Genomic DNA, 17217 nt, shown 5'->3' on the forward strand with positions numbered 1-17217 from the left:
ACCAATCATGAGTACGATGACCCTTCACAGATGCTAGTAAGTACAGCTGGGCCAAATTATCGTTATGCCCCTGTAGTTACATCTCACTCCTTAAGTACCACTGATTTCTCTAATGAACAATACGACATAGTCCAACTATGTGTAAAAACCTCTCGGGCCAAGAGAAGGTGTGTGGCGCCACATCGTTTAAGCCCCAGAATCAACCCTTAAGGGAACTATCTATCTACTTACCCCTGCCTCGGGAAGGAGTGAATTCCATCTTGTGTAGCTAAGTTCCCAGCTCCCAAATTAGACAAATCCCCAAAATAGTAGCTTTGAATCGGCGAACTGGCCGCTCGCTCCCATACAAATCAAATGACCGTCCTCAATGGCAGGAGTTCCCAAATCACTCAAGATTGAGGTCATGTTACCTATGGTCATCCTAGTGAAGTGAAATCTCTGTCATGAACGGTGTTATATAACGAGACGTTAACACTTCATGGTCAAGTCTTATACAAACTCTTTGTATAGGATGCCCCCACTAGCATGTCCCCAACACGAATGATCAGGATCAGACCATCTGTGACAAGTCACAACACTCGTGACCATTCCACAAAGCAGATCGCATCCGTAGTGTTACCAGGATAAGGTTTCCCTCCTATATTCATATACTACAGACCATTTTGGTTATCACTCAAGACATGATCCACTTGTATGTCACCACATACATGTTTGAGTCACATACAGATAACCAGGGATTTTATGTTTATTGATTTGTGGTCAAGCAAATAAAACAAGTAACTGAGCAAAATACAAGATGTGAAGTAAATATCATATATTAACAACACAAGCGTTCGTACAGACTGTTTACAAACTACAGGACACGAGACTTTAGGGTATCAACCCCAACAAGAATGAGATAGTTATAAACCTAATAAGTATTTCGCTTGCCCCAAATCCTTCAATAAGAAGTGCATCTTGGGCATGTTTTTAAAGTAGCAATTTCATTAGATGAGGAACTGGTGATGATAATATCCTCAACATAGACTAACAATGCAATGAATGTATCAGCATGTCCTCTAGTAAAAAGTGAATAATCTGGTTTTGATTGCCAAAATCCATGTAATGATAAAGCACTTGAAAATTTGATAAACCATTGTCGTGAAGCCTTTATAAGACCATAAATGGATTTGTTTAATTGGCAAACAAGATGTTCTCCCTTTTTTGGTACTTCAGAAGTCTTGTATCCCAAAGGTATAGTCATGAAGACTTTTTCAAATAGATCTCCATTCAAGAATGCATTGTTGATGTCCATCTATTCCAAAGGCCAATTATATGAGGTAGCCAAAGCAAGGACTATTTTCACTGTAACAATTTTAGCTACTAGTGAAAATGTATAAAAGAAATCAATACCCTCTTGCTGGTTATATCCTTTAGCCACAAGTCTGGCCTTGTAACGATCAATGGTCCCAATAGGAGAGTATTACACATGATATACCCATTTGCTACCCACTTTGTGATGTTCTTTTGGTAAAGACACAATTGTCCAAGTGTTGTTTCTTTCCATAGCATCAATTTCGCTATTCATAACATCTCTCCATTCCTTGAACTTGATTGACTGATGATAGAAAGTAAGTTCATAGACTGTGGCCACATTCAACATATATGCTTTGTGAGCTGATGAGTAAATATCATAGGAAAGATATTTGCCAAAAAAATGGAGATGTGGAGTGAGTGGGAATGTTGGTTATAATGTTGCAATGGAAGTCTTTCAAATAGGAAGGTGGCTTTTGTTGCCTTTTTAAGCGTCTTAGAGCTGGTTCACTAGGAGAAGCAACTGCTGTTACATCAGATACTGAAGTAGCAACCTTTGGTTCTATCAACTGATCATTATGCATATAATCATGTATAGTAGTGGACATATTGCCATTAGGATGCAGTGAATTTATATTCAAGTTAGTGGTACTTGTAGCTATCAGAGGTATATCCATAAGAACAGAAGAAGGAAACACAAATTGATCTAAGAAATCAGTAGATATGTGAGAAGGATTGGCAGTGATGCTGTGAAAAGGAAACAAATCTTCAAAGAAAATGACATCTAGAGAGATAAAGAAACTCTGCTTAGCAATGTCATATAATCTGTATCCTTTTACACCAGGTGGATATCCCATAAAGACACATGGATGAGCTCTTGGATCGAATTTAGATCTCTTATCCGATAGGGTTGAAGCATATATCAAGTAACCAAAGACTCTTAACAGAGAGTAGTCAGCATCTTTCCCATTTAAGATAGAAAAAGGAGTTTTGTGAGACAATAATGGCATGGGGATTCAATTTACCAAGTGTGCTGCAGTGAGAAAGCATTCTCCCCATAAAATAATGGAAACTTTGGCTTGTAACATCAAGGCTCTTGCTACATTTAAGAGATGTTGATGCTTCCTTTCAACAACAGAATTTTGTTGAGGTGTGTAAGGACAAGAAAACTGATGGATTGTTCCAGTTGAGGCAAAAAATTCCTTAAAATTGAGTTCAGGTGCATTTTCGGATCAAAAGACTTTAATGGTTTTAGAGAACTGTGTTTCAACAAGTTTAAAGAAATGAGAGATAATATGCAAAACATCATTCTTATATTTCAAAAGGTAAAACTATGTAAAACAAGATTTATCATCAACTAAGTTGACAAAGTAAGAAAAACCAACATATGTGGGATTATGAAAAGGTCCCCAGATGTCACAATGGATAAGATCAAAAGTTTCATCAGCAACTTTATTCAATACAGGAAATGAAAATCTACGTTGTTTTGCCAAGAGAGCAATATGACAATGATCATGATTTGACATAGAATCAGAAGATGACAAGATATTTGATAATTCCTTCATTCTGGCAGTTGAAGGGTGTCCCAAACGTTGATGCCATATAGAGATAGATGCCTTACAAGACATAACATGTTGCATTTTACCTTTATTCCTGTCAGGGAGTGTTGCTAACAAGTAAAGACCATCAATGAGATCAACCTTCCCAATCATTTTCAAGCTTAACTTGTCCTGAACTGAACAATGATCTTTAGAAGAATGAATGGAATAATCCTGATCTTTAAGTAAGGCATTGACAGACAACAAATTATATGCAAATTATGGGACAAAGGGGACATCATGAAGCAAAAAATCCTTCTGTAAAATAATATCACCAATGAATTCAACCATGAATCTAGTTTGGTTAGGCAAGACAACTGATATGTTATGAGCAGCTCTCATATTTGCAAATAGAGATCAACTATGGGATATATGACTTGAAGCTCCTGAGTCTAAAACCCAAAGAATACTATCACTATTTGTAGGTGTGGATGGAGAATGGCATGTACCTGCTACATGAGTGGTTTTAGTTGTGATGATACCTTCATTATGTGAAAAGGAGAGATGAGACTGCAACATAGTCATCAGTTGTGAATATTGATCATTAGTGAGGCTTGCAAAGAATGTTGACTGATTGGATCGCCCTGTAGTACTAGTTTTCTCTGATGTTGTTACATTGGGAGAAGATGAGTTGGAAAAAACATTTTTCTGATGAATAGAAGAATTGTATAATCTGTGGCCTGGTGGATAACCGTGAAGTTTGTAATATTTACCCACAATGTGTCCCTTTATTCCACAGTTAGAACATATTGGATGTTGTTCATCTTTCCTTTTAGACTTATCAGGTTCACTCTTTTTGTTTCCATCAGTATTTGCTATGAGGGTGATAGATTCAGTTGATGAAGAATTCTGACCAATGGATCTCAGCCTTTCTTCTTGAATTATCAGCAAAAAACATTGTTGATAGTTGGTAAAAGATCAACTAAAAGAATTTGAGCTCGAATTTGATTGTATGATTCATTCAATCCCATAAGAAAGATCATGACAAATTCAGCATTAAGGAATTCAATCATTTTCTTTGAACCTCCACAATGGCATTCATCAACAGGGCGATATTCAACAAGATTTTGCCATATTGTAGCAATTTTAGCATAAAATGTTTCAACTGAGGAATTACCTCGTATCATTGTCACAAGATCTTTCCTCAACTGATAGACATGAGGGCCATTGGACTGAAGATATCTTTCCTTCAATTCATCCCAGATTTCTTTCACATTTCCAGTGTATACGAGGCTTGCAGCGATTTCTTTGGATACTAAATTAATGATCCAAGACATAATGACATCATTGTTGCACTGCCAGGCGGACATCAAATGTAACACCTTAAAATTTTGTTGTAGTGTAATTTCATTAATTTATATTAATTGAGAAAATTTTTGGAATTTTGGACATTAAGAGTAACTACTGGAATTCGATTATTGAAGTTGAAAATTTATGTTGGAAATTGATGGAATTAATTCCAAATTGGAAAAGAAGAGAATTTAAGAAAATAATGGGCATCAGGAGAAGAATAAAATAAATAAAATAAAATATATTATTTTATTTTTATTTTATTTAATCCTTCCATTTTCTCTCTTTTTTTTTTCTCTTTTCTTTCTCTTTTTCTTTTCTCTCTCTCCCCCCTTTCTTCTAGCAGCCACCGAGACCCCCCTCCCCGACCTCCATCGCTCTGCCATCGCCTCAGTCACCTAGCCTCGTCAGCCGCCAGATCTGAGTCGAAGCTCGCCCAGCCGTAAGTCGTCGCCCAGATGGAAAGTCGGACGTCTACCTTGCGTCGCACTTCTGCATAAACCCAGTCGCTCACGTATGTGCCATCTTCGTCCAATTCTCCTCAGTCGCGTCTCCGACCATAGAACCCCGATGGTACCGCTTGCCAGCCCACACTAGTCTCCATGGGTTACAGGTCGTCGCCCAGAGTCTCGAGTTCCGCTATCATTCACGCCCAGATCCGAAGACCCACACCCAGACGGCCACCACTACACCTCATTTTTGGGTCGCTCGCCACAGTCACGCAAGGGTGCTTCAGATCTGTCGTTTCTCATCGTTTGTGCTGCCAACAGTAAGAGTCGTCAGAACTTGTGGATTTAGGGTAAGTTTGTACTATTTTAATTGGATTTATTGGCTAAAGGTGTTCTGTTTCAATCTATTGACACATTTGTTTGGGCTTTAAAATCGAGTTTTGGAGAAACTTTGAAGTTAAAAGTGTGTTGTCAAGAGGATTTGGATATGGTTTCGACAAGCTTTTGGGTAAGTTTTGAGGTCTTCGTTGATCATTTTTTATACCCACTAAGTAATGGCTTATTTATTGATTCAATTGTGATATAAAAGATTGGAATTGAAGGTTCAAAGCGGCTGTCCATCGAGAGTAAATGTTGGATTTGTGACCAGAGTTGTTGGGTTGTTTTGATTTGGTAGCATGGGGTGATGTTCGGACTAACACACTTTGGGTAAGATTAGTGGCGAATTATTTTGTTCATTTGGTTATTAGAACTAAGCTCTTTTTATTAATTGTAAATTTGGATTTTGTTTAGGCCTGATTCAAGATTCATTTAAGCTAGGAAGAAGATTGTTTTTCTTGTCGCTTAGACATAATTTTGAGATAAATAATCTTACTACTGGAACTGCCCACGGGCCAGGCATTAGATGTATGCTAGCATGATAAATGAATGTTATGGTAGAATGACAGCATGATATATAATATGACCAAAGTATGTTCTGGTACGAGATCTGAAATATTTATTTGTGCACATAGACACTTGAATGCTAGTATGAGATGGTATGTGATTCCATATGGTTGTATTTATATGTTGTAGAGTCATGATGTTGACGTATACATGTATGTCATAGATTCATATAGTGATAATTATGATGTTGAGACTGTACAAGTGTCCTTACTGATTAGTTAGATGCCCATTAGATTTTGTGTTTCTTTCAGGATTCACCAGTTTGTGTTTCCTTTGGGATTTGCCAGTTTGTGTTTCTTTCGGGATTCGTCAGTTTTTGTCTCCTTCGGGATTTGCCAGCTTGTGTCTCCTTCGGGATTCACCAGAGGTAGTGAGCATACTTAACTACAGTAGGATAGAACTCAGTCTGCTTTTTGTTTCATGTGTATATGTGTCCCATGAGAACTAGAGTAGTTTATATGTTTCTCTAGAGGTAGGAATCTAGAGGACATAGATGTCTAGCCTGACCCCAATAGTGGGGTTACTTACTGAGTATTTTATACTCGTTCTTTCTCATGTTGTTGTTTCAGGTAAGGGTAGAGATGCACCGGCGATGGACAAGCGGAATTCGTGATCGAGCCACTGGACTAGTTTTTACGCTTCTGCATCATGAGATTTAGAGTTCTTTTCATGTTTCTCTTAATGTTTAGTTTTGATGTTTGAAACTTATTATTAAGAATTGTTTTTCATACTTATTTATTAACCTTTATGATTTATGGGTACCCTATTATTGTTTTTAACATTTGCATTTAATAAAGGAATTTTGAACTCCCCTTATCTATTTAGCATTTATTTTATCATAAAGAAGTGTCGTTTTAAGTTCCATGCATGCATGTATTTTAGTAACGGACTAACTTAAGTCCTAGGGGGTCGGGTCGTCACAGTTGGTATCAGAGCCCATGTTTTGGGTTATGTAGACTGACTTACTATGTAAGTCTAGATTGTCCCTATGGCCCATGAACAGATTCCTCGTCATCACCAGATACGTCTTATCAATTACAAGTTTTATGATAGTTGTGCATTAAAATAGTTGTTTAGCTTAAATGCACCAATTATGTTATAAGAGGATTATCAGGTATGACACTCAAAAGGAGAAAAGTAAAATAGAGTAAATTATGAGGTCACTTGGTACTAGTTTATCTCATGGAAATTATGTTAGGAACGAACAAATATATGCCTCAGTTCAGAGATCTTAAAGATTGATGCAACTATGTAGAGTTATGATAGTTTAGGAATAAAGGTATGCACATGTTTAAGCCAAGGAATAAATTGTCGAGACAAGAATTGATCAGGGACTATTGTTATGTTTTGTGTTAAATAGTGCAATTAGTGGTAGTATAAATACACAGGCCAGTACTCAATTATAAGGTTAAAAGTTGTTTTATAGATAAAAAGGAAAAGAAGAAAAGTCTATAGATGTATTAAAGGTTTTGAGATATTAAACCAAATATTTCGAGAGGAACATTGAAAGCGATTAATAAGTCATAAGCACTTTGGTAATACTAAGAACTTGATGGAGTAGGTAAAGTATATGTGATGATATGAAGAATTCTTTTGGAATATCTAGCTAAGTTGATGTCATTAAAGGAAGCTAAAATAGTTAGGCATGAGTTTGGACTTAAAAGCAAGGTGTTATTTATTTAGGTTGAAGGATTATTTTAGAGTACCTAGATTAAATCCATAGCGTTATTGTGATGAAGAGATCCAAGCTGGGCAAATTTGAACAAACAAAAGTCTTTCGGAGTCTAAAAGCATGAAAATTGGCAAAGGAGAATTCTACAAGATGGAAATTCTTAGTGAGAGAGATAAGACTTATAGAGGAATTAAGTAAAATATAACTTAGTAAAGAGATTATGTTCCACTTGGATAGTGAAAAAAAAAAAGGAAAAAGGGAGGTGTCTTGAATTTAGTGATTTTATCAAAGATAAGTGTGAAAGAGAGAAAAGTATCCAAGGAAGTGTACTTTTTGGAAGGAGAAAAGAATTTAATATTTTCAAAACTCCTAATTAAGTATGGTTTGGAGGCAGGATATGAGGGGTTACGAGGTATTTGTTTTGGTGTAAAAGAAAAATATCTAATTATCATGTGAGACTTTGGGACAATATGTATTAGATGGAAATATAGCCAACATAATGTTTAGGTATGGAACTTTTTTTTTTTAACACAAGAATCTATTACGAAATAAAAGGTCGAGCAGGGATAAACTAAATGGAGTTATTAGTAACAGTAGATGTTCGAGAACTATTGATATGGTATGTTGAGGCTTCATTAGTTAAGAGATAAATCATTGAGGGCATTGGTAGGATTTAAGGGATTTTGACTTTGTGTGCAAGTTGGAAACATGAACTAGCAAGACCATTAATTTGATTGAAAAAGGAAATTAATCCAGTTCAAGATAGGCAAAAGTGGTATATGCACAAAAGTAAGTAAGTTGGATCTTCCAATATCACCGTTGACATAAGAGATAGACTGGTAATAAAGTTGAGTTGATAGCAAGAAGTTGCTATAGGTGGGTTTGAAGCAGTACCAGATAATATGTTTTCCCTTGCATTGACAATGAGTTAACTAGCTCTAGGGAGTACGAGTAATTCAAGCTACGACTTATAAGTCAAGAAGGTTTTATCGTTAAAAAAAAAACGAACTTCAGGGATCAATTTCGGTTATTACGAGGTTATAGAAGTTTGTTATCAATTGACTAATGCTTTAGCATCCAGGGACTTCAAAACCTCATTTTCAGAGGGAATTTTAGACTCATCCGCAGTAGGGTCTAAGCAATGATATATGATTGTTTTAAGACTAAGGAATAATATGAGGATTGGCTAAAGCAAGTTTTATAGCCCATGGCAGTATAGAGCCTCATGATGAGTTTCTCATGAATGTGAGACTTAATTAGACATATTTATTCTCAGACATGTAGACCCTAAGAAAGACATCACAGTCGGCGCTTCTAGAGTAGAAGCAGTTTTCAGTTGACTAGATTTGTACCGGTACATATCTTCAGATGACACATTATATAGCATGACCAGTTTCTTCACGGCTCGTATGAAGTTTTCCCTGTGGCAGGATGGTAAGCTCAGATATATGTTTTTAGTATATAAGACTTTCTTAATTTCATGACCATTTTCAGAGTTCTCAGCTTGAACGTGTAAAAGTGTTGTCGATTTTCAACATCTTAAGTTTCATAGTTATTTATGGAAGGGAGGTTATTACACATCTTTTGGTACTAGTTTCAGCTATGTCAAACGACGACCCTCGTTTTACATCTAATTTTTATTATTATTTTTTTTTTTTTGGAAGAGTCTCTAGTTAGCATTGGGTACTCGATGGGGATTTAGTACAGGTTTTCACCCACAGACTGATGGTCCAACAGAACGTTTGAACCAGACATTGGAGGGTATGTTGCATGCTTTTGCGTTTGAGTTTTCAGGAGATGGGACTCTCACCTGCATTTAATGAATTTCGCATATAATAACAGTGATCAAACTACCATGGGCATATCGCCATTGAGGCCCTATATGGAAAGAGTGCAGGTCTTCAGTATGTTGGGATGAAGTTGGTGAGAGGAAGTTGCTAGGACATGAGCTAGTACAAACCACGAAGAGGGCAATGCAGAAGATCAGGGCTCGTATGCAAACAACTCAAAGCGGATAGAAGAGCTATACTGATTTGAGACGTAAAGATCTGGGATTTGTGACTGATGATAAAGTGTTCTTAAAGATGGCACCTATAAAAGTATTCTGAGGTTTGGCAGGAAAGGGAAGCAGAGTCCGAGGTTCATTAGGCCTTTCGAGGTCTTGGAGCAAATTGGCCTCGTAGCTTACCGATTGGCATTACCTCCAGCACTGTCTTCAGTCCATAATGTCTTCCATGCTTCGATGCTGAGAAAGTATGTGACAGATCCGTTCCATATAATGAATTTTGAGCATTTTCAGTTGAATGACAACTTGAGCTACGAGGAGAAACCTGTAGAAATTCTCGCTAGAAAGGTAAATACATTACGCCATAGGGAGATAGCTTTTGTAAAAGTGTTATAGTAGAATCGTCAGTTCAAGGAAGCCCCTGAGAGTGAGAGGATGAGATGAGAACCCAGTACCCGGAGCTGTTCCAGCAGTAACTTTCGGGGACAAAAGTTCTGTAAATGTGGAAGAATGTAACACCTCAAAATTTTGTTGTAGTGTAATTTCATTAATTTATATTAATTGGAGGAATTTTTTGAATTTTGGACATTTAAGAGTAATTACTGGAATTTAGTTATTGAAGTTAGAAATTTATGTTGGAAATTGATAGTAGGAATTAATTCCAAATTGGAAAATGAGGGAATTTAAGAAAATAATGGGGATTAGGAGAAGAATAAAATAAATAAGATAAAATATATTGTTTTATTTTTATTTTATTTAATCCTTCCCTTTTCTCTCTTTTTTTCCTCTATTTTCTCTCTTTTTCTTTTCTCTCTCCCCCCTTTCTTCTAGCAGCCACTGAGACCCCCCTCCCCGACCTCCATCGCTCCGCCGCCGCCTCAGTCACCTAGCCTCATCAGCCGCTAGATCTGAGTCGAAACTCGCCCAACCACACCGCCCAGCCTTCAGTGGCCGCCCAGATCAGAAATCGAATGTCTACCATGCATCGTACTTCTGCATAAACCCAGTCGCTCACGTCTGTGCCATCTTCGTCCGATTCTCCTCAGCCGCGTCTCCAACCGTCGAACCCCGATGGTACCGCTCGCCAGCCCGCACTGGTCTCCATGGGTTGCAAGTTGTCGCCCAGATCCAAAGACCCACACCCAGATGGCCACCACTACGCCTCACTTTTGGGTCGTTCGCCGTCAGTCACACAAGGGTGCTTCAGATCCGTCGTTTCTCGTCGATTGTGCTGCCAACAGTAAGGGTCGTCGGAACTTGTAGATTTGGGGTAAGTTTGTGCTATTTTAATTGGATTTATTGGCTAATGGTGTTCTGCTTCAATCTATTGACACATATTTGTTTGGGCTTTAAAATCAAGTTTTGGAGAAACTTTGAAGTTAAAAGTGTGCTGTCAAGAGGATTTGGATATGGTTTCGACAAGCTTTTGGGTAAGTTTTGGGGTCTTTGTTGATCATTTTTTATACCCACTAAGTAATGGCTTATTTATTGATTCAATTGTGATATAAAATATTAGAATTGAAGGTTCAAAACGGCTGTCCATCGAGAGTAAATGTTGGATTTGTGACCAGAGTTGTTGGGTTGTTTTGATTTGGTAGCATGGGGTGATGTTCGGACTAACACACTTTGGGTAAGATTAGTGGCGAATTATTTTGTTCATTTGGTTATTAGAACTAAGCTCTTTTTATTAATTGTAAATTTGGATTATGTTTAGGCCTGATTCAAGATTCATTTAAGCTAGGAAGAAGATTGTTTTTCTTGTCGCTTAGACATAATTTTGAGGTAAATAATCTTACTACTGGAACTGCCCACGAGCCAGACATTAGATGTATGCTAGCATGATAAATGAATGTTATGGTAGAATGACAGCATGATGTATAATATGACCAAAGTATGTTCTGGTACGAGATCTGAAATATTTATTTGTGCACATAGACACTTGAATGCTAGTATGAGATGGTATGTGATTCCATATGGTTGTATTTGATCTGATGATGTTGAGGTATATGTGTTGTTGTAGAGCCATGATGCTGAGGTATACATGTATGCCATAGATTCATATAGTGATAATTATGATGTTGAGACTGTGTAAGTGTCCTTACTGATTAGTTAGATGTCCATTAGATGTTGTGTTTCCTTCGGGATTCACCAGTTTGTGTTTCCTTCGGGATTCTTCAGTTTGTGTCTCCTTCAGGATTCGCCAGTTTGTGTCTCCTTCGGGATTCACCAGAGGTAGTGGGCATACTTAACTACAGTAGGATAGAACTTAGTCTCCTTTTTGTTTCATGTGTATATGTGTCCCATGAGGACTAGAGCAATTTATATGTTTCACAAGAGGTGGGTATCTAGAGGACAAATGTCTAGCCTGACCCTAGTAGTGGCATTACTTACTGAGTATTTTATACTCATTCTTTCTCATGTTGTTGTTTCAAGTAAGGGTAGAGATGCACTGGCGATGGACAAACGGAATTTGTGATCGAGCCACTGGGACTAGTTTTTACACTTCCACATCATGAGAGTTAGATTCTTTTCATGTTTCTCTTAATGTTTAGTTTTGATGTTTGAAACTTATTATTAAGAATTGTTTTTCCTACTTATTTATTAACCTTTATGATTTATGGGTACCCTATTATTGTTTTTAACATTTTCATTTAATAAAGGACTTTTGAACTCCCCTTATCTATTTAGCATTTATTTCATCATAAAGGAGTGTGGTTTTAAGTTCCATGCATGCATGTATTTTAGTAACAGCCTAATTTAAGTCCTAGGGGGTCGGGTCGTTACATCAGACTTCCTTCCATCGTTGGTTTCTGAATTGTTCCAATGATAAACCCTAATTTGTTCTTACCAGAAAGTGCTAGACGCATTGCTTTACTCTATGATGAGGCTTGATCCAGCAAGTGGTTGAGATACAATATTAGCAATCGGAACAATCGAATGATGTAGGAGATACGGATTCAATTGCACTTCCAGATCAGTATTCATGAGAGGTGGACTCCTCAAATTCACAGGTGCTAAATCTTCTCTTGTAGACATGGCGAGGATGAGTTCTCAAACAGAGACGATCTGAAAGTGTGTCAAAAGGTGATCAATCGAAGAGTGATTCAACGTGAAAAAAAATCGCTCTGATTCTATATCACCACATTGAATAAAATAAGAAGATCATTTTCTTCATTGATTGATTGATCGATAAATACAATAAACTCTGTTCTTTATATAGAAAACAGAGTGATGAAGAGAAAAGAAAATGGACTTAACAAACCGGATCTTAACAAACTAACAGACTATAAAACGAAAAAAAAACTAACAGAATTTGTTTTTATTTTCTTAATAGGACATAATGCGACCAATCTAATTGAAGATGGCAGAATTAATTAAAACATTCAGTTAGCAAACACATTTTATGGTGCAGATGGAAGGAGAGATTGATGGGATTGGGAGTGTACATAGTTTAGGTTGGGGGATTTTTGGACCAACTCGAAAATTCGGGTTAATCGGGTTGGTTGCTCAAATGATTCGAACTAGGTCTCGAATCCAGCCCTTAGAATTCAAGTTGGGTTGGGGTTTTCGGATTATTTATGTATTTTTTTTTTCTTTTTGATACATTTTTTTTTATTAATTTAAAATACTTAAATTTGTCTACAACATATACTAATAACTAAAATTTCATAAAACTCAAATGTTAAATATCAAAATCCAAGATATTTATTACAAACTTTAAAGAAACACCATAAAAATATATGTGAGTTATAATATTTATAAGTTCGAATTATATATATATATATATACTAAAAACTCGAATTGGGTTGGGTCAACCTGAATTCTTGAAAGTGTAACCTGAACTCAACCCAACCTGAAAAAACACATAAAAAAGTTCAACCCAACCTAACTCAAAATTAAAACTAACCCAATCCAACCCTTATAATTTTGATTGGATAATCCGGATTGTTCGGATTATCATGTCATTCGAACATCCTAAATGGGATGATACATTTTTGTCTTCTTAATCATCTTCATCATCATTACTTAATCTAAGTTGTACATTTTTTTATATCTATAAATTTTAGCTTTTCTCTCTACTTCCTCAACTAGCATTCCAAATTAATGTGATAGTCAGTATGTTTGCATTGAATATTATCGACGAATATCTCATATTATATGTCTGATATGAGATGTTTGAATATAGAATGCAAATATGGTCTTTCATGAGTTTTGACTTTTGGATAAGCTTGCGTGACTTTGGAGGATGCACTTTGTGAATATATGATCTCTATGAGATTCGAACCTCTAATCTCTTTGTCAAAGAAGAATATCTTAACTTTAAGAGGTGCGTTCGTTACTATATATTTATATGAAGGAAAAACAAGACCCAAGATAATACAAACCAATTCTCAATACTTTGAGACGACTATTAATCTCTCCTCTCTCTCTTTAACTGTTAAAACAAAACATAAAGAAGAAAACTTCACTCACTACCACATATATACTCCATATGCCCATAACAGATTGAATAAAACATTCCACCTTGTAGTCATATATCCCTCCCAAAGCTACATAATTTATTGGTCCCCAAACTCCATTTGGTAATCATTTTGATTTTTATTTTTAAAATTTAAGTCTATTTTTTCTCAATTTTTTACAATGATTTGCATCATTTTTAAGTATAAGAATTGTATTCTTGACCAATTTCCAAAAAAAAAAAATTTAAAAAAAAAAGCTTTTAATTTTTTTTTTCAAAATTCGGCTTAGTTTTTTAAAATATTTGTAAAAAGTAAATAGTAAAACAAGAAATTTAGAGGTAGAATGAGTGTTTATAGGTTTAATTTTAAAAAATAAAACAAAAACTCAAATGATTACCAAACGAGGTAATAATTTACTTAAGATTAGTCATTTTAGGTCTCTTGAAAGTAAGGTACTTTAAAGAAGACTTAAGCTCAAGACAAGTAAGAGATAATAACTAACAATACCTTAAAGTTAAAACATCTTGTAAAACCTTATTTCCTATGAAGAGTTGGACATTTCTCACCAAATACAAGTGGAAGAAGAAAATAAGAAAGAGTAGAGCTAGATATGGTAGAAAAAGAGAGGTCCAAAAAGTTCTTTACAAGCTTGGCCACTCAGACTTTTTATCCCATTTGGCTCCATTATGAATTAATTACACTACCTACTCACAACACAAAGAACACTAATGAATTGCTCTTTTTCAAAAAAGGAAAAAAAAAAAAAAAAGCATTAAAAATGATGTTGAGATCACATGGGTGAAGTCACTAGTGAGTTATTGCATTTTCTGTTAGCACTGTCTCAAAGTTCCTCTATTCCATGGAGCTTAGTTAAAATTAGTTAAAGTTTATAATACAACAATGATAAGAGTGAGGGACTTGATGAATGATAGTTCATCATCATTCACTAGTTTCATTGTATTGACTAGTTAAATATTAGTTTTTACTCGCATCAAGTAGCTATAAGAAATCAAAGTGATTAATATCGAATTTTTGGGTACAGGATCATTTAATTAAAAAAAAGACTATTTTTAAATATAGAAAAATGAATCAAAATAATAACAAAACATAACAAAATTTTAGAACTATCAATAATAGACGCTGATAGACACTGATAGAGTCTATCAGTGACATTATTATGTCTATCAACGTCTATCATTCATAGTTCCAAAATTTTGCTATATTTTATAAATATTTTCAACAGTTTTACCATTTAAATAATTTCTTAAAAAAAAAAGTACAAAATACAATTTTGATGATTAAAGTTTGGACTTAATATCTATTTAGTTCTGAAAGTTTTAAAAGAGGCATTTTAATCCTTGAGATTTGAAAAAAAGTATATTAAAATAGCCCTTAGACTTCCTTAGCCGTTAGTGCACTAACACTTAATATGATGTGGAGGTTAAATATGGTCAAATATGCTTGCTAATTTTAGAAAAGTAATTAAATTAATGTTTTTTTTGTATTTCTTTTCCATTCTTTTTTTTTTTCTCTTTCGATTCCACATCTTTAAAGTTGTTGTTGAAGGAAGAGGAGGAAACTTAATAACATTCAACTATCCCATCATATGATCGTACGTCAACTAATGGTTATGGAAGTTCAAGGACTATTTAGAACTATTTGAAAAACCTCAAGAACTAAAGTATATAGTTTGAAATCTCACAAATCAAATAGACACTAACCCCAAACTTTAGGGATCAAAAATGGAATTTATCTAAAAAAAAAAAAAAAATCAACGTACTATGACATTGACCAAAAGATTAAGGTTCTGATCATTTCACATCTATCTAAATTGATACACTTAAAAAAAATTAAGGTTTAAATTGATACAATCTCTAAAATTTAGTATACAAATCCAACGCTTTTTTTTTTTTTTTTTTTCTAAAGAAATCTATCATTGAGAAAAGGAAATAAGAAAGATGAGTGGTATTTTCAATTCCAAAACAAGATGCGTGGAACAATTCGACTGGGAAATTTGTCTAACGGAAAGGCATTAACGAATAAGGAGATTGGAGGATAGGGACAATCCTATTTGTTGTGCTGGCAGCAAATCCAACTACTTAGATTTGCAAGCAAAGAGGATTGAAACAACCTAACTATCAAATAAGTCATTTCATTTTTAGAAAGTCATTCCTTCACAATCAAGCAATCTTTTAGAGTTCAACAACATTTTGAAATTAGAAAAATTCAAATCTTCAACTTCTTGGTTGGAAACACATGTAACATCTAAGCCCACGTTATCTTTACTGTCTTGAACTGTTTCTAAAATTGAAAACTATCTCCACAAACCCACATGAGCTATTTCAGCATGTTTTTGTTCTATTCTCATGCTTCCTAAAAAAATTTCTAAGAAGTCACTCAACATAGGTTACTCTAAGCTAATAACGCTTAACTTTCGATTTCCTATGATTGAGCCACAAAAAAAGAAGATGTATCTTGTTGGAATAGATAATAACTTTCCATTCTTTTTAAGTCTTTCATGATCTCGATTCATTCATGTCCTCCTCTTAAATTTGAGACGTTACAACACATGTCAAAACCAACTAAGCAATGCTTTAGTTAACGATGACAACATACGCAAATTAACCATAGGACCTAGCCTCCATCAATTTCAATGTGTTTTATTGTTAGTAACTCAAAACTGCAAATTAGTTTTTGAGTTGCTCTAGTCAACTCCTAGTTTCTAGGAAATAGTTGAATTTATTTTTAGTTGTAGTCAAGTTTAAGTACCTATTCTTGCGAAGTTAGTGGGATTAGTTGCTAACATTGTGGAATCTATTTTTAGACTTAAATATGTATTTATATGAAGTTTTCTAGAATGAAATTAACACACTCCCCATTTTTCTCATTTCCCTCTCATTAGTTATAACAACAATGGTATTAGAGCTCTCAATTCTTAAGGGATCTATGAGTGAGAATCAGTGAAATATCTCCGAGAGAAACTGAGTGATACACCTGTGAGAGTTGTTAGAGATGAAATTAAGATCAAACAGTATTTCTTTATTGGCTCCACCTGTGTTTGATGGTGAAAACTGCCAGACATGGGCTATCAGAATGCAAGCCTACATGGAGGGTTGTGATTATTGGGAAGCAATTGAGCAAGACTATGAGATTGCTCCATTTCCTGATAACCCAACAATACATCAGATTAAGACTCACAAGGAGAGGGTCACCAGGAAGGCAAAATCTCGAGCTTGCCTATATACAGCTGTGTTTCCCACCATATTCAACAAAATTATGGTCTTGAAGTCGGCAAAGGAGATCTGGAAGTTCCTCAAAAGTGAGTATGAAGGTGATGAGAGGATTAAAGGCATGAAAGTGTTGAACCTGGTGCATGAATTAGAGAGAATGCAAATGAAGGATTCTAAGTCCATTAAAAAGTACTCAAATAAGTTGATTGGGATTGCTAACAAGGCAAGAGCATTAGAAACCAATTTATCTGACAATAGATTGGCTCATAAGATTC

The 17217-nt window shown here is 35.3% G+C and overlaps 1 protein-coding gene across 1 annotated transcript; it reads right to left on the reverse strand.

The window, feature by feature from the left end:
• Positions 1-2624: 2624 nt before the first annotated feature.
• Positions 2625-4168, reverse strand: LOC150033138 (uncharacterized). The gene is made up of 3 exons (XM_090306293.1): positions 3916-4168; positions 3341-3766; positions 2625-3070 (listed from the first exon to the last, which is right to left on the reverse strand). The coding sequence occupies exons 1-3, from the start codon at positions 4166-4168 to the stop codon at positions 2625-2627; spliced, it is 1125 nt and encodes a 374-aa protein (XP_090162419.1).
• Positions 4169-17217: the final 13049 nt, after the last annotated feature.

This window comes from Benincasa hispida, chromosome 10 (genome assembly GCF_027475165.1).
Source record: "Benincasa hispida cultivar pf3 chromosome 10, pf3_genome.v1.1, whole genome shotgun sequence".
Lineage (NCBI taxonomy): Eukaryota > Viridiplantae > Streptophyta > Magnoliopsida > Cucurbitales > Cucurbitaceae > Benincasa > Benincasa hispida.

Excerpts from the sequence above, each read along its gene's own strand:
- LOC150033138 (XM_090306293.1), bottom strand. The coding sequence starts at position 4,168 with ATGTCTTGGATCATTAATTTAGTATCCAAAGAAATCGCTGCAAGCCTC. Across the intron at positions 3,767-3,915 it reads TGATGAATGCCATTGTGGAG|AAGAAAGGCTGAGATCCATT; the intron begins GTTCAAAGAAAA and ends TGATAATTCAAG. Across the intron at positions 3,071-3,340 it reads TAAAACCACTCATGTAGCAG|ATCAGGATTATTCCATTCAT; the intron begins GTACATGCCATT and ends CCTTACTTAAAG.